The sequence below is a fragment of the Bombyx mandarina genome, chromosome 25, assembly GCF_030267445.1.
Source record: "Bombyx mandarina strain Sakado chromosome 25, ASM3026744v2".
Classification (NCBI taxonomy): Eukaryota; Metazoa; Arthropoda; class Insecta; order Lepidoptera; family Bombycidae; genus Bombyx; species Bombyx mandarina.
Window position 1 is genome coordinate 10,566,859 of NC_143231.1, and position 27,040 is coordinate 10,593,898.

Here is a 27,040-nt window from a genome sequence, read left to right on the forward strand (position 1 = left end):
AATATTTCGGGGAACAACTCAATTCTGATTCGAAAAATAATTTTCACCAAACGTTGTTCCCATTTTAACACTCGCATTATTATTACCTTGATATTTCACTTCTTTCAACTTAATATTTGCCTCCTTTGATACGTTCGGTTTATAACTCGTTTAACAATTAGTTATAGTCGAAATTCGACTATAACTAATTGGAATTGTAAGTTTGTACACTATTATGATTGTATTTTATACTTCTATAATCACAAATTTCGCCAAGACTACACTATAAAAAATATTAGCATTGTGCACTTCTTCTCTATATTCTCTACTAGCGACCCGCCCTCGCTTCGCTTCGGAAACATTAAAACACAAATGAAAAAAAAAAAAAAAAAAAAAAAAAAAAAAAAAAAAAAAAAAAAAAGTAGCCTATGTTCATCAGGGACAATGTCGGCTTCTAATGGAAAAAGAATTTTTCAAATCGGTCCAGTAGTTTCGGAGCCTATTCGAAACAAACAAACAAACAAATCTTTCCTCTTTATAATATTAGTATAGATAAGTGTGGAAAATTTCATACTCCTCCATCCGCGCAATTTTCGTAAAAAGAAGTAGAGTTTTTGCTTCACGTATTAATATCAATATATAGATACTTAAGCAAGTGTCAATGACCCATGACAATACAATAATATTACTGACCTAATATGAACTCACCACGATTACACTTAAACTAGATCTTTCATAATTTAAAATGCGTTTTTAATAATACCCTTCAGGCTAAAGCAATTCTGTTGAGCGGTCGTGTACCGAAATCAATTAAACATAATTACGATTTAAACAAATTTAAAACAGTTTACATCGAGGGGTGACCACAGAGACAGGTCGACGCAACAAATTTGGTAAGCTCCCTCTGATTGTTTTCCGAAAAGCGGTTGATTTGCGGTCGGACGTTTTCGGCAACTTTCCGCCACACGCGAATCCGTGTACAAACAACGAACTAATTTCACCTTTATTCGTTTGCGATAGGGTTCACGCGAACTTTTGGAAATTGCCGAGTAGTGTTTAGTCTACACGGGAGCAGAAAGTTTTGAAAGTTTACAAACAGTAATAACTGTTGCTTGGTTTCGCGTTGAATTGACTGTCGTATAAGTTTGTAGATGAAGTTTTGAAACTACACCTGGCTTTGGACGACTTTCGGCCAGCAATATGTATATCTATTGCAAGTATTGTGATTTCGTGTTTTGGTTCGACATAGTCAGTGCTTTGGTGGTCAGTAAGTTTTATATTTGAAACTGATTAATTCATTATATTTGGCCTATATTGTTAACTCAGATTAAGGCATCAGAAATTCAACTATTACTTTGAAATTTTTTGCCAATAACTTTTTAGGTGGGAATTTAAAAAACTTCAATATAAACATTCATTATATTTGGCCTATATTGTTAACTCAGATTAAGGCATCAGAAATTCAACTGTTACTTTGAAATTTTTTGCCAATAACTTTTTAGGTGGGAATTTAAAAAACTTCAATATAAACATTCATTATATTTGGCCTATATTGTTAACTCAGATTAAGGCATCAGAAATTCAACTGTTACTTTGAAATTTTTTGCCAATAACTTTTTAGGTGGGAATTTAAAAAACTTCAATATAAACTCACATCGTCAACTTCAATGGCAAGTGTAAAATATACTATTTACAGGTGGTAGGACGTTTTGTGAGTCAACACGGGTAGGTATTACAACCGTATTTCTATCGTGAAGCAGTAATGCGTTTCAGTTTGAAGGGTTGCGCAGCCGTTGTACTATACTGAGAAGTCATATCTCAAGGTAAGTGGCGACATTTACGTTGTAGATGTCTATGGGCTCCGGTAACCACTTCCACCAACCTGAGCGTTAAAAAACAAATGCTATGGGCACTTACAGGTGGACTGTGAGGTCGGCCACCATAATAAGCAAAAAAAAACAAAAATAAGGTAACATTGAACAAAAACGTGTTATGAAACGATACATATCAGTCTCATAGTTATTTTTTATAATACCAATTTCTGTATATACTAAATATATAATGACAAATTCCATTTCATTTAATACAATTAGACTAAAACTGACTTAAACGGATTCAATGTGATTACCATTTTGACAGTCATCACATTACTCGTAATGTCAATTGTATATCAAATTAAAATACTCATTCTACATGTCCAATTTCCACCCTTTGTGTGCAAAACACATCTACACGGATATAAAATTACACGAAACGACACAAAATCTACTTGTATGAAAAGACTGATTTTTACGAGGTAGAATGAATTTACGATTGACGTCCAAAATATAGAAACGTGCAAACTTACATATTTGGTAAACTATTGTTAAGTTTGTATATATTATTGAAGTGAAAACTTCTTTAGAATCGTTGTGATTTCAAACCGGATGCAACGGAAAAAAACGACAGGTAAGAGACACAAATACAAAGAATGAGACAGAAATATACATACTATTTAATACAGCGCCATCTGTGAGATTTGTTAATACTAACGTGTGTATGAAAGCTCTTGTAGGGAGCTTGTAGGGGGAGGGAGGAGGGTCTCACAGGATTATACGTGAAATTAAAATATCAATTCACAGAGGGCGCTACCTTACAATTATTTACTAATGACAAAATTTTACATATACTTAAGACGTTTAGGATAATTGTATTTTAATTTTGAAAGGTTTCACTTCTACCACGTGTGAATTGCACACATTTTGTTTTTACCAGAATTATTTCACTGTAAGCTATCCGAGTAAATAAAAAAATAAAAATGTAATAAACTAGCGACCCGCCCTCGCTTCGCTTCGGAAACATTAAAACACACATGAAACCAAAAAAAAATAATTAAAAAAAGTAGCCTATGTTCATCAGGGACAATGTCGGCTTCTAATGGAAAAAGAATTTTTCAAATCGGTCCAGTAGTTTCGGAGCCTATTCGAAACAAACAAACAAACAAATCTTTCCTCTTTATAATATTAGTATAGAAAAGCAGACTTTTCAAATCTATTAAATAGTTAGTAGGCAGCGGCTTGGCTCTGCCCCTCTCATTGTTGAAGTACATGGGCGACGGTAACCACTCACCATCAGGTGGGTCGTATGCTTGTCTGCCTACAAGGGCAATAAAAAAAATAGTATCTAGTTATTAACTCGAAGGTAAAAGCAAAAAACGAAAGTGGAATATAAAACAAACAAACGTCAGAGGCCACATTATTCAACAATACAATACTGGAAGTTTTCACACACATTGAAAACAATCAGGATCAATATGCAACCTTGCTCACTCTTGTATTATTATTCCTAAATCATAAAGGCAAATTGACGAACACAATTAATAAAATTAATAATGTATATGTGATGTATTAACAAAATTAATATTCAGCAAGCGCAAGACAATTTTATGAGCAATTGCGTGTCACATCTAGTGACTTTAAATCGTTAAACGATGCGTTTGACACACGAGCGGACCCACCGACAAGGATTTATAAATGAGATGTCCGCGCCGATTAATTAAACGTTAATAGTTCAACACAAACGAGTTGGGTGGTGATTCATTTTGTAAAAATCGATTTTATTACAATTCGTCTATATGTCATATAATTACGTTATAGGACTTACAAATTATTGATTCGTGTCAAAAAAAATCGTTTTTAGCAGGTATTCGAATATGGGTTTGTCACGAATGATTGAGAAACTATTAATACGTTACACAAGTGTAGATTGCGGCCAATACGGTTGAAATTATTAAAATATTATTATTAAATAATACTTGATTGATAAAATTATGTGAGATTTTTATTTCATCTGTAATTTAATTTTCCATACTCATTATATATAGTACAGTTTTATCTATACATTACTTAGCGATATATACTATTATAAAACAGTCTGTCCGCTCGTAGTTAGTAGAATAGCCCCTTTACACAAAATGTAAACGGACAGTGTTTTTTTTTTCTACCTATGCTGATAGCCTTCAGAGGCTATATCAGCGTTACCCTAACGTGCAGGTGAGCTCTCGGGGCTCAAACCGGAGGTGTTGCTAACACTGGCCCTAGCAAGAGCAGTGCTTCGCGGAATCTACCACCGGATCAGAAACGCGACCCACTGAGAAGATAGGCGAGAAACTCAGTGGGCAAGCCCCTTAGGCTTGGATCTATTAGACAGGGGGGAAAAACTTCAATTGTTGCATTGTTTAACATTGTTGCATATAAAAACTGCCTTAAGACGACTTTATATTTGTTTCTCTATTTATCTATGGTACATTTACGAGTTCATTTCAGCTGTTGTTTAAACGCGAATTGAAATGATTTTCGGATGCTTCCCAGCCTTGGTAATTTCAACCCGTTCACACGTTTTAGATTTAAAATTCACTTTCAAAAGCGACCTCAGCGCGATGACGTTTATTAAAATCCATTTACATAATAACGCTGCATAAAACTAATAAAACACCGCGACTAATATAGGATTTCCCAGAATAATAGTCTCTTGGCCCATTCGCATAAAATTAGTCGCACTGCAAAATAAGCAATGAAATTGTTTAAGCTCTATACACGATCTCGTCGTAAAATTTTGGTCGCGTCCCACTCTCTCGTACCGAATATCGTTGCGGCGAGAACGAGAGGGCGGTTTATCGGCAACATTGTAAGCCGGTAGTTCGCGTCAATACCGGAATGAGAAACGGCAATGTGGCATTTTATACGAACGATCGGTTAAAGTAGATTATGTTTAACTTATTACTCGTTGAATATTAAAATGATCATTAAAATATTATTACAATTTTATAAAATTGGAATGATGCCTTTATGTTAGACTGAAAGGTTTTGTCATGCAAAGTTCACTTGGTGTGAGGTGTCCAATCGCGACGGGGCAACGCAAAGGTCGCCCGAAACATGGCTTGTCGAATTCCCTGGATTCAGTGCTCGGTGCTTTTAGGTCCCTCAAACACCAGTCACTGTCCTCGTCTAACTCATCGATTACGACGAAGAGTTCGTCGAGCGAACTAACCAATAAACACAGCCCACTAAGTTTCACGCCAGATCTTCTCAGTGGATCGCGATTCCGGCCCGGTGGTAGATTCTGCGGAGCACTGCTCTTGGTAGGACTAGTATTAGCAAACTCTCTCAGACTGAGCCTGTGAGTTCACCTACCCGTCCAGACGTAGCTAGGACAGCCTTTTAGGCTACCACCGAATAGGTAGGAAAAAAAGGAGGGCTACGTTTAGTTGTTGTATCGTCGACCGCGGCATCTCCCTTACCTTGCCCGGGTTTTGTCAAAGATCGGACATCGGGCGAGAGTGCAGGGGAGTCGTTAAATGGGTGGGCCTTTACCATCATATACCAAAATAAGTTAGCGGACCCATGCAATGGTTGAAAGTGTGCAGCGGATAACTTGACGTCGAACTATCCGTTTATTGTGTAAAAGGTCAACTCTTCGCATGAGCCCCGTGCTTCGTTACATAAATAGAAAGGACGGTCTTACTTGTTCGAGCTTAGAATACGCTAAAATAAGTGGATTTTTGAAATATTTCTCGTCATTAAAATCATAAAGCATTATTCAGACTTTTCAAACGCAACATTTAAAAGTGCGATTGGTTCTAATGATTGATTTATAATTAAATAGCGATCTACGTCCGCTTCGCACTTCATTACAGATATTGTGCTAAAAGTAGCTGATTCGTGATCAGTAAATAAATTTAACTTTTTTTATAACAACTTTTCTTAACCTGTATAACCGAAGATTTAATATTGGATTTCATAAATTTTCCCTTCAAAAGCGACTTACCTCTAACATTCAATGCCTAATTCACGCTTTTCGGCTAGCAACAATGTTTCCGACCGGAGCCATAAGACTGCATATAAGATATTGGACGTAGGACGGTACTACGGAAAATCATGGCAGTGACCTAAATTCAGCATTGGATGGCCTAAAGGTGAAGGAAAAATAAGAAGCTACAAGATCTGTATGGGGTCTCGTAAATCAAAATAAAAGTGTACAGTACCAGGCAATAAATATTGCACATCGATATTTAGAAAGAGACAGTCGTCTAATTTTGTTTTTGTTGTAGGCCGTTACCTGTCTGCGACGAAAAACCAACGATCCGGTATCTATGGAGACTAAATGTCAATTAGGTAATGTGTGACAGGTATAACGCTTTACGAAGCAAAAATTAACCGTCTCTTTCCCACGGTCGATGTGCAATATTTATCGCCGGGTACTGTACATAGCACATTCAGGTTGTAGCACGACTCCCCTTATTAATCTCAATATAACCCTGCAGTACTTTAATTACAATTTTCATGTTTGGGCTTTTGAATTTGAAATCGCCATATAATATCTACTCTGGTTCGGTAAATAAAATAAGCCACCAACTTAACCATAATCCCACACACAAAGTTAACACAGACATCGTTTTGAGACCCACCGCATGCAGATATGAAATAAAAAATTATGTCCACAGTCTAGTATACATTTCTAACGCATAGGGGATACGGGTAATCTGTTTTGCGGTTGTAAAAAGCCGCCAATGTGTATAATTTACACTGTGGCAATGTTGCTTCGAGGAGTTCTATTGGCAGGCAAAGTTTTACGATCTTCTGTCGGTAATTGAAAATGAAGTTGGATGGGTTTATTATTCGACGTTCATATTGCGAATTGTTGTCTTTTACAATGGCGTTTTCAGTTCACAGATACGAAGTGAGATTTACAAAAATATTTATTTGCTAAGATGAACAGACGGTCACATGGCCCATCCCACGTTAATAGAATATCGGACCCTCTGGACAATGCGTTTTGGCACAATTAAGATGTCGTACAATTCATATCGAAATTGTATTAGATTTGCTTATTTGAGAAACAAACACTACATCCACATAGTATGTTAAATCCCCGGTAACCGCACTCGTCGAACTCGGCAAAGAGTTCGACGTGCAACCTAACCTAAGCATCAGCCCATTAAGTTTCTCGCCAGATGTTCTCAGCGGGTCGCGATTCCGACCTGGTAGTAGATTCATTCGCGTAGTAGCTACTCTTGAGTTGTTAGGTCACCGAGTAGATGTTAGCAAATCCCGCCCCTTTTGGCTGAGCCCTTTCTCGCCCACCTGTCCTGGTGAAACTGGAATAGCCTCCTGGCCACCAGTAAACTCTCAATTATAATTTAAAAAAATATGTTAAAGATAGATGCAACAAAAATCAAACATCCATCATTAACGATTTAATTATACAATAAGTTTTTTTTAAATTTTTTTATTTATTGCTTCGATGGGTGGACGAGCTCACAGCTCACCTGGTGTTAAGTGATTACTGGAGCCAATAGACATCCACAACGTAAATGCGCCACCCACCCCGAGACAAGCTCTAAGGTCTCAAGTATAGTTAGATATAGTTAGATATAGTAACTATACTTGAGACCTTAGAACTTATATCTCAGGGTAACTGATTAATTTAGTAACAGATGTGGGTAAAAATTTGATAATTCAAAAACTATCACCCAGCAAGAAAGTACAATTGTCAAGGGTACAAAAAATCGTAAACGTACTAACCAAACATTTGTAAAACTTTTTACTTTTGCTAATATGAAAGACATTAAATTGTTTAATGACAAAATACATTTAATGTCCTCAACAAACACTATAAAGTATCATCTTAACGAATTGCCTATATCTTTACGAATGATAGGCACTTGTACATTTATTATATGCTTTACGGCATTATTGACTTTCGGAATACGTCGATACTTATTCGTAGCTCTGTTCTCTCAAAACTATGACCTCTCTTGAATCTCACAGATAGCACCGTTTAACTTTTACCGTACGTGTAGGAAATTGCGAAAAGCGGATTTATCGCAGAGTAAGCAGCAGCGTTCTCTGAAACAGCCCGCAAACTGCTATTGCCAACTTGCATTTCCGAGGGCGTAAGTCTGTACGTGTGGAAACCAACAGCCCCGTCCATTTCTGCCGCGAATCAGTCCTTCTTAAACGGTACACTTTAAAGGGTAGGCATCGGCTTGGCTCTGCCCCTGGCACTGCTCACGTCCATGAGCGACAGTAACCACTCACCATCAGGCGGCCCGTATGCTCGTCGGCTTATAAGGCAATTTTTTTTTGCGGTTTGGACTTTGTGATAGATATAGAAATTGTGACCTTGATCTCATGGTGGGGTGTCGATATTGACACTGTGATGTCCATCAACTCCAATAACCACAACAAGAAGCTCACTTCACACACGTTCACTTATCTATGCAATGATAACAATTTAGCAAGAGATTCTATGTAGATTTAGTCAGATAGGATGTATTCTGCAAAGCGCTAAAATAGTATATATAAAAAAATGGGATCTGTGTGCTTAGTGCGAGTTTTTTAACGTTCTCGATAGCGTAAAAGTTAGCTCATATTTGTATGGAATAGGATCGTTTGGGTATCACGTTAGGGCGAAGCTGAAATAGCCTCTCAAGGCTATCAGCACAGGTAGGAAAAAAAAGGCAAAAAAAAAAATTGGATACGTTTGCCGCTAGGGGCGCTGTTCCAACTGCATACAAAATTGGCTAACTTTTACGCTATCGAGACATTCGAGTTCCGATTGCATCGCCTTACAGTCCGGACGTGTTTTTACGAGAAACTGTCGCTGCCGTCGCGATCTTGTGTCTTGAGTTTCGCTGCATTGTCGTTGTCGCATCGATCGCGGCATTGTTGCGAATTCTTGACGCACTATCGCTGGCGTCGCGACCTTGGGTCGTAAAAGCAACTCGAACTTGTCGATTGTGCATTCGTAACGACTTCACATTATCACCCACTCATATCATTTATTAAATTTATTTATTTATTCGGCGAGCAAAACAGTCTCTTTCGAGACTAACCCCCCGCTGAGATAACCGCTTGTTGTGGCATTCTCACAACCCAGTGGGGCCCCACCTTCCCAAACTCCACCCCAATCCTAGCCGACTGCCGTTTTCACGGCAAAGGCACTCCCCCCCCTTGGAGCTGGTAAAGCTCAGGGGGTGAACTCCTACTCAGGGGACTCGCCTTTCGGCGAGTGTGCCTTAAGTCCCGGGGACGCCCCCCCCGGGCAAAAACGTAAGATGGAAGAAGAACTTTTAGGGTTTCTCGGGTTACTTGCCGAAAAGTACCCGGTGTTATCCAACCTCACGGCCGAATTCGCGGCCTACAGGGCCGCCCGCGCGAGTCCCGCCCCGCCCGCGTCCCTCGCCGCGTCATTTCGAGCCGCGCAGTCATGCCCCGCCCCCAAACCCAATTTGAGCGCACGTACGCACGTAGCGACTCACGAAGCGCCTAGCGCCAACGAAGCGCCTAACGCACCCGCGACGTCATTCTCGCCAATATCATCCGTCGCGTCGTCGGTAATAATTAACTCAGGTTCAGACTCCGATACCGGATCGGAGATGGACTTCGAGTCCGCGACGAGCCCGCAGCCCGGAACCTCGGATGGGTTCCAAACGGTAAAACGCGGGAAAAAACGTACTCGCGCCGTGGAGTCCCGGAGCTCCACGACAAAACAAACCAAGTCAGCGACTGCCTCCCGTCCGCAGGTAGTCGTGACACCGGAGTCGGACTCCGGCCGCCGCGCAACTCCACCGCCGCGTCCCAAGCCCGCATCCGCGCAAAAAACCGTCGCCCCGCCCCCGCTGATTCTCCAGGAGAAGTCAGCGTGGAACCGCGTCTCCCAGGCCCTTCAGGCAAACAAAATAAATTATACCCATGCGCGTAACGTCGCGCATGGGATTCAGATAAAGGTCGCAACGCCGGGCGACCATAGGGCCCTCTCAGCATACCTCCGAAAGGAGAACATAGGTTTCCACACCTATGCTCTTCAGGAGGACCGCGAGCTCCGCGTAGTAATACGCGGAGTTCCGAAGGAACTCGACATAGAGTACGTAAGGGAGGATCTGACCGCTCAGTCCCTCCCGATAGTAAGTGTGCACCGGATGCACAACGGCCGCGACAAAAAACCATATAACATGGTTCTAGTCGCTCTAGAACCAACCCCGGAGGCCAAGAAAAAGATCGCATGTCTCGCGACAGTATGTGGCCTATCCGGGGTTACCATTGAAGCCCCCCATAGACGTGGCACTCCCGGACAGTGCCACAGATGCCAACTATATGGCCACTCGGCTCGGAATTGCCACGCGCGCCCCCGCTGCGTGAAGTGTCTCGGCGATCACGCCACGGTAGATTGCTCGCGAGTTAGGGAAACCGCGACCGAACCTCCAAGCTGTGTCCTATGCCTTAAGCAAGGGCACCCCGCGAATTACCGTGGATGTCCTAGGGCTCCGCGAAAACGTCCGACCCACCCAGCCCCCCGTACCGTCGGCCCAAAGACTTCGGTGCCTTCAGCACCGAAACCCGCCTTCGTACCGGCTGCGGTTCCCACCGTATCGGCGTGGAATAAACCGCTGCCGTATACGAGGTCGGGAACACAAACCGCACCCCAGCCCCCGCTCGCGACACGTCCCGCGCCGCAGCCCCTGCTCGCACCTCCCCCCGCGCCCGCGTACCGTCCCCCGCAACCCTCAGCCGTCAACGACTTCACGCTCGTGCGCGACTTCGTCACGGCGGTCAACTTCGACCGTCTGCGATCGTTCGCAGACGCGTTGCGAAGGGCGGTAAACCCCGAACAACGGCTCGCGGCCGCGTTCGATTACATGGACGTTTACGAGTCCGTGGCCCGTACTTTCTAAAATCACCGGTAATCAATGGCGCAAAACGCTAGAGAGAAACCATATTCCCTTACGTTAGCATTCTACAATGCTAACGGACTCGCGCGACAACGCGATCAAATTTACGAATTCCTCCGCGACAATCTTGTAGATATTCTGCTAGTGCAGGAGACCTGCCTGAAGCCCTCGCGTCGTGACCCGAAAGTCGCGAATTACGTCATGGTTAGGAATGACAGACTCACCGCCTCCAAAGGCGGGACTGCCATTTACTATAGGCGGGCCCTGCACGTTGTCCCTCTCGATACCCCCTCGCTCTCACATATCGAGGCGTCAGTGTGCCGTATCTCGCTGACGGGACACCAGCCGATCGTCATCGCATCCGTTTATCTCCCCCCGGACAAGCCCCTTCTGAGCAGTGACATCGAGTCACTGTTCGGCATGGGAGACTCCGTCATCCTGGCAGGCGATTTAAATTGCCACCACACTAGGTGGAACTGCCACAGTTCAAACATAAATGGTAGGCGTCTCGACGCGTTTATAGACGACCTTACCTTTGAAGTAGTCGGTCCCCCAACTCCAACATGTTATCCGTATAACATCGCGCTCCGTCCGAGCACTATAGACCTGGCACTGCTGAGGAACGTAACTCTGCGCTTGCGTTCCATCGAAGCAATGTCAGAGCTCGACTCAGACCACCGACCTGTCGTTATGCAGCTCGGTCGCCCCCACAACCCAGTCACAGCTACGAGGACCATGGTGGACTGGAAGAAGCTGGGCAAATGCTTAGCCGATGCCGCTCCACCAATCCTCCCCTGCGGCCCGGATTCAACTCCCTCCCCCGAGGACACAGTCGAATCCATAAACATCATCACGGATCACATCTCTTCCGCGATCATAAGATCCTCAAAAGAAGTCGATGTGGAGGATAGCTTCCACCGCATCAGACTGTCCCCCGAACTTAGGAACCTCCTAAGAGTTAGAAACGCGGCAATCCGGGCCTACGATCAACTTCCCACGCACTCAAACCGGATTCGGATGCGTCGTCTACAGCGGGATGTAAAATCTCGCCTAAGCGACGCCCGAAATGAGAATTGGGATAGTTACTTAGAAGGACTCGCGCCCTCTCATCAAGCATACTGGCGACTAGCAAGGACTCTCAAGTCCGAAACTACCGCTACTATGCCTCCTCTCGTACGCCCTTCAGGCCAACCACCGGCTTTCGATGACGATGACAAGGCAGAGTTGCTGGCCGATGCACTGCAAGAGCAGTGCACCACCAGCACTCAATACGCGGACCCCGAACACACCGAGGCAGTCGACAGGGAGGTCGAGCGCAGAGCTTCCCTGCCACCCTCGGACGCGTTACCCCCCATTACCTCTGACGAAGTTAGAGAAGTAATAGACAACCTTCAACCTAAGAAGGCACCCGGCTCCGACGGCATCCGCAACCGCGCGTTAAAACTCTTACCAGTCCAACTGATAACAATGTTGGCTACCATCTTAAATGCTGCTATGACGCACTGCATCTTTCCGGCGGTATGGAAAGAAGCAGACGTTATCGGTATACACAAGCCGGGCAAACCGAATAATGAAACCGCTAGTTACCGACCGATTAGTCTCCTCCCAGCGATAGGCAAAATTTACGAACGGCTCCTTCGGAAACGCCTCTGGGACTTCGTTACCGCGAACAAAATTCTAATAGACGAGCAGTTTGGATTCCGCGCCAAACACTCGTGCGTATAACAAGTGCACCGCCTCACGGAGCACATCTTAATAGGGCTAAATAGGCGTAAACAAATCCCGACTGGCGCCCTCTTCTTCGACGTAGCGAAGGCGTTCGACAAAGTCTGGCACAACGGTTTGATCTACAAACTGTACAACATGGGAGTGCCAGACAGACTCGTGCTCATCATACGAGACTTCTTGTCGAACCGTTCGTTTCGATATCGAGTAGAGGGAACTCGTTCTCGTCCCCGTCATCTGACTGCCGGAGTCCCGCAAGGCTCCGCACTCTCCCCGTTACTATTTAGTTTGTATATCAACGATATACCCCGGTCTCCGGAGACCCATCTAGCGCTCTTCGCCGATGACACGGCTATCTACTACTCGTGTAGGAAGATGTCGTTGCTTCATCGGCGACTCCAGACCGCAGTAACCACCATGGGACAGTGGTTCCGGAAGTGGCGAATAGACATTAACCCCACGAAAAGCACAGCGGTGCTATTCAAAAGGGGTCGCCCTCCGAATACCACTTCGAGCACCCCACTCCCCAGTAGGCGCGTAAACACCTCCGCCGTTAGCCCCATCACTCTCTTTGACCAGCCCATACCGTGGGCCCCGAAGGTCAAATACCTAGGCGTCACCCTCGACAGAGGGATGACATTCCGTCCCCACGTAAAAACGGTACGCGATCGCGCCGCGTTTATACTAGGACGACTCTACCCAATGCTTTGTAGACGAAGCAAACTGTCCCTCCGTAACAAGGTAACCCTCTACAAAACTTGCATACGCCCCGTCATGACGTATGCAAGCGTAGTGTTCGCTCACGCGGCCCGCACCAACTTGAAACCCCTTCAGGTAATACAATCCCGATTCTGCAGGATAGCCGTCGGAGCACCATGGTTCCAGAGGAACGTGGACCTCCACGATGACCTGGAGCTCGACCCCGTCAGTAAGTATCTACAGTCGGCATCGCTGCGCCACTTTGAGAAGGCGGCACGACATGAGAACCCTCTTGTCGTGGCCGCCGGAAACTACATACCCGATCCTGTAGACCGTTTGGTAAACCGTCGACGTCGCCCAAAGCACGTCATCACGGATCCTCCTGATCCACTAACGGTGCTTTTAGGCAATACAAGCACCGGTCACCGTCCTCACCGAACCCGTCGCTTGCGACGAAGGGCTCGACGAGCGAATTAACCCACAGACACAGCCCACTGAGTTTCTCGCCGGATCTTCTCAGTGGGTCGCGCTTCCGATCCGGTGGTAGATTCTGCGAAGCACTGCTCTTGCTAGGGCGGTGTTAGCAATTCTCCGGTTTGAGCCCCGCGAGCTCACCTACACAAGCTAGGGTAAGCTGAAATAGCCTCTCAAGGCTATCAGCATAGGTAGGAAAAAAAAAAAAAAAAAAAAAAAAAAAAAAAAAAAAAAAAAAAAAAAAAAAAAAAAAAAAAAAAAAAGCTATCGAGAATGTTAAAAAACTCGCGCTAAGCACACTGATAGTTTAAGCACGAGATGGATGAGTGAAGAAAAAAAGTTAACCGTGTAGAAGAATTCAATTGGTATTTCTTCTCGACTACTCATTTATTATGCGTTGTCCGAGATAGACTGGCCTTGTTTTTGTACATACTAATAATGACGTAAACGTTAATGTTAAATCTCCTTTCTCGAATCTGCTTTTTAATTCAATGGCTACCCAAGTATGTAGCTTCGATGTGTTTGAACCTTAACAAGCCTATATAAAACTCCCGTAACATAATTGCTAATGTTTATATTTTCTGGGAATCGTCGAGTAAATACAACTTAGCCTACGACCAGGTTATAACGACCTCCGTTTTTACTGCTCGAAGCCATTACGAGATTCCATTTAACATTTTTACAGTCCCTAATTGCGGATTATAAAACTGCGAACGACTTCAGTTATTGCGGAGGTCGAGACGATACGATAAAATATTATAATCGCCAACAAAACCCCGCTTTTCGGTCGAGGAAATTAGATGCAAATGGTAACGTATCATTTAATGTGAAGATTAATTAATAATTATTATTCTCTTCTTTTTCTCCATCTTATCCCACTAGGTGGGGTCGGCAAAGCTGATTTTTTTTTTCCATTATCGTCTATCAGCCGTCATTTCAATACTCACTCCTCTCATTCATATCGTCATTCACACACTCCATTTATGTCTTATTCGGTCAATCTCTTCCCCCTCTACCTTGGACTACAATTTCCATACATCTTCTAGTCACATGTATGTCCTATCTACGCATCACATGTACATACCATGCCAACCGTCCGCATGATTAATTAATAATTATTAAGATAATGTGTCCTAAATCTTGCCTCGGAAGGTATTCCGGTGATGAGACATATATAGAAATTTCTATAGAAATAGTTAAATACGCGTTTTCCTCTCTAAGTCAAGTACGCGCCGGCTGTAAGTTATGAAAAATATGACATTTCACCTAACTTAATGTAGGTATGGTGTTTTTTTTTATTTTTGCATAGTAATAACTATGCAAAAATAAAAAAAACTCAGTCAATACTTGTTCACAGAAGAAATGGAAAATTGTAAAACATTAACGATCTTCGTTCGGACACAAAGCACGAGATAATATTGAGCTGAACAGATACACATTCTACACGATATTACAGGTTAGCTCCTATTATAAAATATAGTAATAACAAACGGGCCCCAGTCATCGTGAACATTCTCTACGGGCCACTAAAACTTATAACGACCATCGCATCGCAAATTGTCTTATTTCATAAAGCAGCATTTTATGGTATGTTTAGACTCTAACATAAAATGCATCGATAAAAGCACAAACGGTTCAGAAGTAAAGATTGAAACACACTACTAACACGATTGAATTTGCCAATGTACCCGGAAGGAATCATTTAAAATGGCGTATGTAAATTTTTCTTTCTAACAATAAGCGAAAACATTATCGATTTTTTTTTATTCAATAGTGTTAACGTGAATTTCCGAAAATAAATTTCACATTAGTAAAACACAAATTTTACAAATGTATGTTTCACTAATGTGAACAGCGTAAACTTATTATACTAAACTTACCCATAGATCCAATGTTACAACAACAAATATTTCCGTTGAAATTCGCACAGCATCGCACAGCAAGTGTCAACACACACCACGGCACTTGTAAAACTAAGTATCATTCGCAAAATAACTTCATTGACGAAGACAGTACACCACTTATATTATTAATTTCCAGCATTTTCCTACAAAAAAGAAAATAAAAAATAATATTGATATTCACACACTGGCACATCACTAGAGCGCGCGCGTGGAAATTCGAATTGTCACTTTTATATTTAAATTTCGAATTTCTCCACCTTCGTCCGGTCACTGTAAAGTGGAAATCACGACTGGTTAGTAGTGTGATGCGAACCATTCCGATTATTCGACCACTAATTTATCGATTCACTATTTTGTTGTGTGTCTGTGTACGTGTAGTGTACTTTGTTAGTGGAATAGAAACTGAATTTGAAAAATATATAGAATTAAATAATCGCCGAACGAAGCTTATTTTTTTTTGCATTATTTACCATGTCAACATAAGCCGCAATACAAAAATTAGTTTTGTGGGAAATTAGACTTCAAGATATAAGTGTTCCGTTACAATTGTTGTTGAGTATATAACCATTGAAACAGCTAGTTTGCTTACAGCGGACAGATCGATAACCGCTTATAGTGACTAACAAGCGGAAGAATGGAGGTAAGTGGATCAGGCCACGAAGCAAGCGATTCTTAATGTGTTAATATCTTAATTTAAATTACTTCCAATAAGTGTTAGTTGAAGTATTTGGTACTTTTAAATATAATAGACAGACGTTAATCTTGAAATAAGTACATACGTTTTTTTTTACCATAATGAAACTGTTGTAAGATGTTTTTTTATTGCTTAGATGGGTGGACGAACTCACAGCCCAACTGATGTTCAGTGATTACCGGAGCCCGTACACATCAACAAGAATATATACATACAGAAGCATTTTATTTGTCTTTTGTTTTCACTCAATTTCCCCATTTAATTTCCATTGCAAAAGCAACGTTCTACCATACCGTTTTAAGCAAGGTTAGACTGCGAAGCAGCCACTCGCTCATTTCACGGCCCGCGATAACAATGGCGTCTATTATTAATTGTTTGACAAGTAATAATTAATAACACGTCGTAGCAGGCTTTAATATAAAACGTACTAATTCATTTTGTAACAATACTTGCATCCGTGTATTTCGTAATTATTTCAGTTGATAATTAAAAAAAAATGTAATTATATATTAACGGTAGCTTGAACCTAAAGTTGGAATAGGCTTAATAAAGGACTAAGCAAATTAGTAATGCAAGCAAAACTAACAAGCAAATTTTTATAACAATAGTTTCTTTTTAAACCAGCTTGCCCTGTTTATTTGCAATATACGTAGTACTTAAATGGAGTGGACATAAATGCCTTCTTTTAGATATCGCAACTATAATTGGCTGTGCCATTTTATTAATATCGTTTGTGAATTTATTTTTTACGCTGAAGAAAATAAAGGAGTGTTTATTTCTTACATTTTATGATTAGTCAAGAAGGTCAGTTACTGGATTTTAGATTTATAACAAGGATTTTATGTTGCCGTCAATGGCAGTAGAGGCTTGTAAGTGATTATCGAATTACAAATAAGTTCGTTCATAACAATATTTTTCAAGTTCAGTTTTATAGTTAGTAAGTCGTAGTAGTATATAGAGTAAGGTATGTTTAGATACGCATCCCCCAGTATGTTAAATTAATAGTTGAGCTAAACTATAAATGCTCTGTGTGTTTGAAGAGTTACATGATTTGTGTGTAATGTTTAATGTTGTTAGTCACTACATAGTATAAAACAAAGTCGCTTTCTCTGTCCCTATATCCCTATGTATGCTTAAATCTTTAAAACTACGCAACGGATTTTGATGCGGTTTTTTTTTAATAGATACAGTGATTGAAGAGGAAGGTTTATATGTATAATAAAATCCATTAAATAGTGGAGAAATCAATAATAAATTACAGTTTCCGAAGCGAAGCGAGGGCGGGTCGCTGGTTATATTATATTTTTATATTAAATATTTCTAAAGTAATTTTTAAGGTCATTATTCTTTTAACGTTTGTACTAGATTGCCTCAGGAGGATAATATTTTTGGAATATAAATACATATATGTACTATATATTAATGTAAATATAACAATATTTCTACGGGCGATCACTTGATACGTTACAAGTTGTGAAAAGAATATTAGAAGAGGAAAGAAAATTTGAAAATATTAACCCTCCAAAGGAGCAAGACGAATTTTTTATAAGAAAATTACCACCATTTTATTCACAGCTCGCTTCAAACGCCATTCCGTTATTTTTATGTTAATGCAATGTCAGTTCTGTATGCCCTGTAGATTATGTTTTTCTTATAGAAAGGAGATGAAATGGAGAGATGGAAAATGGACTTTTCGGTCTAGATAATACAGTTGATTTTTCTTATTATTATCATCTAGCATTGAATAAAGAATTTGTTGTCATAGAATGCTGTCACATGAAACAGACTTGCAGACTGCAACGAAGCTTCTTTCACACCGCAACGTGAAAGCATCTTGAATTAGTGTTTTAAATATTCGATAAATTCATAATAAATGCAAATTTTGTAACATCAATTGTAATGCGTATGGTGTGACATAATTCAAGTCTAAGTGTGAATTTGGAAGTGATACGGATTGATTCCATCCGCGAGAAGCTGAGATAGCTCCTTAGGATCCCAGCGAATAGGTAGGGAAAAAAACTGGTTCTATTAATCTGAGTTTTGTCAAATCAGTATTTCAATATATTCTGTTATAAATTTTTTTTGTTGTTTTGTTTAGATTGTTAAATTATGATATGTGATCATTGTAGATGCAGCATTCAAAACAATATCAATGAAGCAAAAGGACCAAATGTTAATAAAATTGTGTACGCCAAATTTATTTCAATTTCTTAATTAACGATTGGTACTTAAGTAGCACAACAATTTTTACACAAAAAGAATTCACCTTTCAGATGGTTTTAATTAAAGATATTATTTGTAATTACTTTTTTTTAATGTTGTCGTTTTCTATTACTTTAACAAGTGCCTTCCAGTTTTACGAGGATCAATCTATGTAAAAATGTGTATTTTATAATCATAGATGACTTAAAGTTTGGATTCCACTGATATTATAAATGCAAAAGTTTTTGGTAAATGGATAATTGTTACTGTACTATTTCACGTACAAACTGCTGGAGGAATTTTAATAAAACCTAGGTGATTAGAGGAAGAGGTAGACCTACCTAAGAAAAAAATGGATGGATTGCGTGAAAGACGGTATGTGTTAAAAGGGATTGAGCGAAGAAATTCTATTTGATAAAGTATGGAAGGAGAAAACATGTTGCGCTGACCCCTGGTGACTGGGAGAAAGGCAGGAGAATGTTGATATCAGAATCGATCAACGTGCGATATTTGGCGCTTGACTATTCCAAGTGATATTTTTCATAGAATGAGAAAGGTAGAGGGGGAAGAGGTCGACCGAAGAAGACATGAATGGAGTGTGTGAATGACGATATAAGAGAGAGAGGAGTGAGTGTTGAGCTGACGGCTGATAGAAGAGAACGGCAGAAAAAAAATTGCTGTGCCAACCCCACCTAGTGGGATAAGGGGAAGAAAAAGAAGAAGAGAGATGGCGCAGCGAAGTGGGACCGTGTTTCATTTGGACTACAAAATCGAGTGACCGGGTATTAGTTGCTGTATTCGTCGTATAGGTATAGACTGTTCTGAAGGCTACATCTACTGCTTAATAAAGTCTGTTCTGTCTCAAGTGTGTATATGCGTTGGCCTTAACTGTATTTGTGTCATGTACCTGTTGTGTGTGTTTAGTATGTACGATGTCGAAAGATGACTTCTTGTTTAAATTCACTAAAAATCCTTGACTACTAGCAAAAGTATATCGAGAAATCATGTTATTTATTTGTGTAATAATTCTAGCAACGGATAATTAACAATTAAATTTTGAATTGTGATTTTAACTGCTGACAATTTAGAGCATTTGAGCCTTGAATGTACGTACGACGTGTCTATATTGCATAATTTTAGCTTGACTTCTTAATATAGGAATTTTAGGCAGTGTTGCAAATAAAAAAAAACACAATTTTTCATTGAATTTCTTGGAAACACGTAATTTATACTGACGAAGGAAAACTTTGTTTGTACAACATGAATTTAACAAGAAATCATCTGTGTCAGTCTGCAGGGTTACTGATTAATTATATGTTAGTCTCGATGTGATGCAATGTGTTGTCGCGTGTGTTGTTTTGGAAAAACTATTATTACTATTAAAGTCCGTACTGGCGTGTCGAGTTCCTTAGTTCTAGTCCGTCGAACACGTTCAAGTTGTGCTTCCTCGCGTACTCGTCGACGATCATCTTCCCTGCGGACAAGACTCTAACATAGGAAATTCGTATCGCTGGGCATTTCAGGAAACTGCACTTCTCGGATTCGCAATTTTTACAACTGGCAACACTGTTACGTATTTTAGGCATTCGAAATAGTTTGTTAGGTTATGTTTTTTTTTTAGGCAAAGGTTCCTTTGCGTTAATTAGTAATTTAGATTTTTAGACAATAAAATTTTTCATGCATTCGATAAAGGAAGTTGAACATTAAAATAGTGCAGTCTCCTTATTGATTTTTAGTAAAAGAAAATATCCTGTTGTTTATTTCTTACCTTTGATAGATTTTGTTTGTTACTGAAAGGAAAGACCCAAACCTGTTCGGTTAATTTGGTACTTAAAGAAAATAGTTTAATCACTTTTCATCACAATCAGTTTAATCCCTGAAATACCAGATTAAGCATTCAGAATATTTTCATTACAGTGTTTTTTTTTTTCAATGAATTTTTTTACAGTGTTTCTAATGTCTTGCTGGCCAGAGAGACCAATGAGAAGAAGATAATGCCAAGAAAGACCAACAGAGGAGCGTGTAGTCCGCTTTAGATAGTTGTTATTTCGCTATGGAGATCAATAATATTACTATATGCACAACCAAACTCTTTACAGCACAGAACTATTATATTCTCATGATCGAAAGCTTCATGTAAATTATTACATACTATTAAAAAAATAGAGATAAACTATTCTCGCAAATCGAATTCATCAATAATCTTTATGAATTTAGAGATAAAAATTGAAACAGGTCATTGAACTCGTATTTTTTCTTTGATGTTCGCAAACAAATGAGCATTCGTCTCGAATCGGAGATCGGAGTAATAATTTAAAGGCCCAATTGGGTTGTCTTTTAGAGTAACTACTGAATTTTTGAGAAACGAATATGGTACGAACACATAATTATGTACTTCAATTGACTTCCTACATTCTTCAAAAAATCAGACAATATGAGAGTACTGAATGTTATAATTGGATTTTAATTGGAATAGACGCTATTCCGGAAAAATCTTCAGTGAACGAATTTCGGTATCATTGAATCCACGCAGGATTTATGTAACATTTATTTATTTATTTAACATCCTTGTATTAATGGATAATAAATGAAACTAGAATTCTCAACAGCTGATTGATAAAGTTTGGTTAAACAATAAGGACTATTTAAATTCGGACTGATCTGTCATATATAAATAATAACACTGTAAAAAAATTCAAACAAATTCTATATGATTAATATATTGACCGTTGTTTAGCTTTTACTGGTTTATGCTGATAGAGTACTGATTCCGATAGTGGGAACATTCCAGAAATATTTCTAATACAAAAATATTTCCTTTGCAAATTCGATGAGCTGAAACTAAACTCCTGGAACAATAGTCAAGTGTAAAAAGATATGCGAGCTTAGGTTTTGTTTTATTTTGTAATGTCAGATTGATTTAATCAGGAAAATCAACTGAGACGCTTTTTTTATTCATACATTACTTCGGTTGTATTCTTTAATTTAGTAACGAATGACTTCAATTGTGTAAGTAGAAACTAAATAACGTTCAATATAAATTGTTCAAACTATCGCTTTGCAGTTATGCTATATAGGGAACATGTAAACTTTTCCACAATTTTCTATTCCTAACATTTCATAGACACGTCAAATACAATTGGACGAGAAACATTTTTGCTTTTGTAATACTAGTGTGAGACTGACTGGTACTGTGAAACTGAGTGCTCTGAGGAATTGTTCGAGCTGATACCGGCATCTCGTTTTTACCATCGCACCGCCCGCCACCGGAGTAGAGTTCATCCATACTACCTGGAGCCACTGCGGTCATCCACAGTGCGTTTCCAGAGGTCTTTTTTGCCACGTACCATCCGGCTATGGAATGAGCTCCCCTCCACGGTGTTTCCCAAGCGCTATGACATGTCCTTCTTCAAACGAGGCTTGTGGAGAGTATTAAGCGGTAGGCAGCGGCTTGGCTCTGCCCCTGGCATTGCTGAAGTCCATGGGCGACGGTAACCACTCACCATCAGGTGGGCCGTATGCTCGTCTGCCTACCATGGCAATAAAAAAAAAAAAAAAAAACTGATCATGTAGAAATACAAATACAAAAACCGCAAAATCATCGCGAGCTTAAAGAACGTGCTATAGTCGAGAAAAACTAAGCACATTTCATGGCAATAACAATAATGTTATCCAGGTATTCTTTGACGTTATAAAACTCAACTTAATATCTATCGTACTTATTGGTGTTTGTAACAGACGGACGCGCGGTTTGAAACTTTCACTATCACATTCATTTGTATCCAGGATACTAAGCAAAACTGATTTAAAAAAAAACGTAACGCAAAACATGTCGCACCCAGTGTCGCACTAGTAATCCAACATTTAACGCTAATAGCTTCGACGACATACTACATACATGTACAATGACAAATTAGTTTTTTATTAACTTCATTGTAGGTGACATTTATGCTTATTGTCACTTGTCTAATAGAAAATTGTGGAATAGTGAATACACATCGCAAGCGCTTGCTCAGCACAAACTACAATAATGTAGAAAACGGACATCCTCGTGCATAATAACTAATAAAAATTCATAATTTTCTTCTTTTTCGAACGAATTATTACCAAATAACAGTATTAAAAAAAACTAGTCAATTAATCAATTTTTTCTGCTCAGACTTCCGGTATTTTCGTTTCAAACAAGATAAACTAATTATTTCACGTAATAAAAATATGTATATACAAAAATTGACATTTGACAATTTGTAAACATACATGTTCAAAATAGTGGTCACAAATTTATAGCTAACTAACTGACCCGGCAGACTTCGTAGTGCCTCAATCGTTAAATAAAATACCTAAACTTTTGTATAAAATAAACTTAAAAGAAACAAAAGGAATCCGCATGACGGGGGACACATCAAAGGAAAAACAAAATTGTTATTCTTATTTAATTCCGAGCATTTTCTAATTTATCTACCTTTTAAACCTTCTCTGGACTTCCACAAATAATTCAAGACCAAAATTAGCCAAATCGGTCCAGCCGTTCTCGATTTTTAGCGAGACTAACGAACAGCAATTCATTTTTATATATAGCACAAATAAGTTTTATTAAATGTTACATGTATTGGTGCATTGTAAAAACGCGTTAAGTACTAGAGAAATGAACTCACGAACAATGTCCGTTTTCTAATCAACGCTACACTCTTATTTACACATTCGGTACCTTCGTAGATTTTCCTTGAAGCCTCATCCAAGTCGCTGCGGGCGTAGTTCATGATGACGAGGACAAGCGGCATCATCTCCCATGAGTAATGGAACTTCTCGAGGAGTCTGTGACAGTTCTCCACAAGCGTCTCCGAGGGGACGGCTGTAACAATAAATTAATACATTTTAATTACAACTAGTGGTCCTCCGGTAGTCGAAATTCGACTATAATTAATTGAAATTATAAGTTTGTACACTGCTATGATTTTATTGTAAAAGACTTATTATACTTCTATAATCACAGATTTCGCCAAGACTACAATAAAGACCAACCATAATTAATCTGTTCTCAATTTGACGACAGTCTATAAGCAATAACAAAAGTTGGACAATAAACAAATAGTATGCATGCGTGTGTGTGTCATGTTTTTTTTACTGATTTAATGTATTTTTTATAGATAAATAAAAAAATATTAACATTCTGCACTCCTTCTCTATATTCTCTTATTATATAGAATATACGGAGGAATATGAAATTTCCCACACATAAGTGTGGGAAATTTGATAAGGGCGTCCGCGCAATTTCGTAAAAAGGGGTACAAAGTTGTTGTTTCACGTCTTAATATATAGATACTGGCGCAAAGATAATCCAGGACAAAGTTATTAAAGGTTTTTTTTAAATGATTGTTGGATTACTGGTTGGCCCGGAGGCCTTTCCAGTTTCACCGGTACAGGTGAGTGAGCAAAGGCTCAGCCAGGAGGGTGGGATTAGCTAACAGCTACCCGAGCGCCTCTAAAGGAGATCTAACAACTCAAGTGTAGCTGCTTCGCAAATTAATATTCTACCGGACCGGAATCGTGACCCGCTGAGAAGATCCGGCGAGAAACTCAACGGACTGATGCTTAGGTTAGGTTGCACGTCGAACTCTTTGCCGAGTTTGACTAGTACGGTAGTTATTAAAGGAGGCCACAACCCTCAGCATTGAGTATTATCAAAGAAAGGAGTTTGGCAAACATTTTTGACCATACCTTTAATAAAGATAATAAATTCCCTAAACGTTGCCGGATACGAATACCCTATAATTGCATTGCAATATAATAATAGAAGGAGTAAAATTAATTTCTCAGTCTTTTCTTTGTATGTAGCTATCGTTTATACCTATATAAAATGTGCGTCGTGGATTGTTGAATTAATTTATTTGAGAATATAGCATCTATGACTCTTATAGGGCAGGTATATATGTATTCCTAAAAATAACTAAGAATGTCAATCAATTTCAAACATGTACTTAAGATTTTTTTAGTGATTCTTACAAACACAAATACATGTCATATGTGAGAAATAATGTGTGTTTTTAAGACACAGAGCTTCGCGGGCCATACTCTTGTTTAAATTTGTCTCGAGAAATTTATAACAAGCTCACCGTCTTCATTTTCGCTGGAACAATCTAACCCATGTACACACACTCAGTCCATTCAACAATAAATTCTAATGTATATACAGTAAAGTAGTAATTGCCGAAGTTCTGTCACCACGTGCCTCTGACTTCCTCATAGTACGTGCCAGGGCAGTTAGCATGAAATAATGTTGATACTTTATCACGTTTCGCTATAAACTCCAAAGCTTTTGTCGAACAACCCGGTAGCGAAATATCAAATACTCGGGTGTGATAATTTTTATGTTATTAGAAAACGATTTTTGTTTTGTTCATTTGGTGTTTTAATCACTCTAGATCTTATTTGATTCTCTGTTTCTACTACAATTAATCTCTATAACAAGTAACCTAAAATAAGACGTGTACAAAATTTTAAGTCGTCGTGGCCTAAAGGATAAGACGTCCGGCGCATTCGTATCTATTTAGCGATGCAACGGTGTTCGAACCCCGCTGGCAAGTGCCAATTTTTGTAATGAAATACGAACTTAACAAATGTTCACGATTGACTTCCACGGTGAAGGAATAACATCGTGTAGTAAAAATGAAACCCGCAACATTATAATGCGTAATTACTCCTCTCTCTTGTAAGTCCGCATGGATAGGTACCATCACGCTGCCTATTTCTCCCGTGAAGCAGCAATGTGTTTCGGTTTGAAGGGTGGGGCAGCCGTTGTAACTACACTGAGACCTTAGAACTTATATCTCAAGGTTAGTGGCGGCATTTACGTTGCAGATGTCTATGGGCTCCGATAACCACTTTTTTTTTTTTTTTTTATTGCTTAGATTGGTGGACGATCTCACAGCCCACCTGGTGTTAAGTGGTTACTGGAGCCCATAGACATCTACAACGTAAATGCGCCACCCACCTTGAGATATAAGTTCTAAGGTCTCAGTATAGTTACAACGGCTACCCCACCCTTCAAACCGAAACGCATTACTGCTTCACGGCAGAAATAGGTAGGGCGGTGGTACCTACCCGTGCGGACTCACAATAGGTCCTACCACCAGTGATTACGCAAATTATAATTTTGCGGGTTTGATTTTTATTACACGATGTTATTCCTTCACCGTGGAAGTCAATCGTGAACATTTGTTAAGTACGTATTTCATTCGAAAAATTGGTACCCGCCTGCGAGATTCGAACACCGGTGCATCGCAACAACGAATGCACCGGACGTCTTATCCTTTAGGCCACGACGACTTCATTAACTTCCACTTAACGGCAGTTGGGCCGTGAGCTCGTTCACCAACCTAAGCAATAAAAAATTAAAAATATAAAAATTGTGCACCTAAATGGTTGTTTCTTTTTTTAAAACACTGAATATTGCGGCTTAAAGCGAAACGTCAGACTGTCTTGTAAGCCCTCTGTCTATATTCTCCGTCTTTTTAGCGCAAGCTTCTCGTACATAGTTGCAGAATCTGATAAAGCATTCCTAAAGGTCGAGTTCGGAGCGATGCATCCATCGAGATAAGAAATATTAGTATAACCTAAAAATACCAACTAAAAAATAGAAAATAAATTTTAATAAATTTGAATTAAAAATAGTGTAAGAAAAAATGATTTTATTGTAAAAAAGCGTAGGGCGCTTTTCAGGATATTACCAAACCCTTCTACTCATATTTGTTCACAAATTATTTATAACTACTGATACCATGCAACCCACGCTTTTTTTACAATAAAATAATTTTTTTTACACTATTTTTAATTCAAATTTATTAAAATTTATTTTCTATTTTTTAGTTGGATTTTCTATAAACACGTATTTTGTTAGTTTTTTTAAACTATTATTTATTTTTCATTTTTAGTTGAATTTCATTATTTTTTTATATATTGAATTGTCATCGGTCCTTTATAAGTATACCAAATTTCGAGTTAATCCGACGTTTTGAAGGGGGTCAAAATCATGTTCAAAGGTTCCGTTACAAACATACATACATCTGAAGCTAATAAAAGCGTATTAAAAAGGCAAAACATGGGTTGCTTCGAATCCCTTATCAATAACAGTGTTACTGCACATGAAAGAGCAGGCTTTATAAAACGAAATTCAATTAAGAATAACTCCCTCAAAGAATCAACCGGGTCAGGTAACGCATCCGTAGAAGATTCTAGAAAGCTTTTCCGTCATCCATAAATTGGTGACAATCAAATAAATCCGAATGTAGAGAAGAGCTCGTATCGTTTGTAAAAGATTGTCTGTTGTTATGGGCGACCAAATTCAGACAGAACGTCGCAGTGCGCAAAGATGTTAGTCGTGAAATTGCTTATCGATATTTCGTAACTAGCTTTTCAGTAGGCCGTGTGACATGTCTTTTCAATCAAACTAACCACTAGTCGACATTCGACTATAATTAATTGAAATTATAAATTCTATAGTTCTATTATCTATAATCACAGATTTCGCCAAGACTGCACTTTAAAGAAATATTATTAAAGACAAACAATATTTAATCTATTCTCAATTTGCCTACACACTATAAGCAATAAGAAAAGTTTGGCAATAAACAAATAGTATGCACGCGTGTGTGT

The 27,040-nt window shown here is 39.4% G+C and overlaps 1 protein-coding gene across 10 annotated transcripts in view; it reads right to left on the bottom strand.

Annotated features, from left to right (window-relative positions):
• Positions 1–27,040, bottom strand: part of dsx (transcription factor doublesex) — a 243,409-nt gene that overhangs the window by 104,344 nt on the left and 112,025 nt on the right. For 2 of the 10 annotated variants that reach the window (XM_028178988.2, XM_028178987.2), the window contains exons 2-4: positions 23,097–23,240; positions 19,781–19,862; positions 15,469–15,635 (exon numbers count right to left, since the gene is read on the bottom strand). In XM_028178988.2, coding sequence (XP_028034789.2) covers positions 15,569–15,635; positions 19,781–19,862; positions 23,097–23,240 — 293 coding nt within the window. In that variant the 3' untranslated portion in view covers positions 15,469–15,568. Of the gene's footprint in view, positions 1–15,468; positions 15,763–19,765; positions 19,863–20,156; positions 20,265–23,096; positions 23,241–27,040 lie in introns of all 10 variants that reach the window. The other 8 variants (XM_089738399.1, XM_028178989.2, XM_089738401.1 and 5 more) reach the window with 6 other exon arrangements.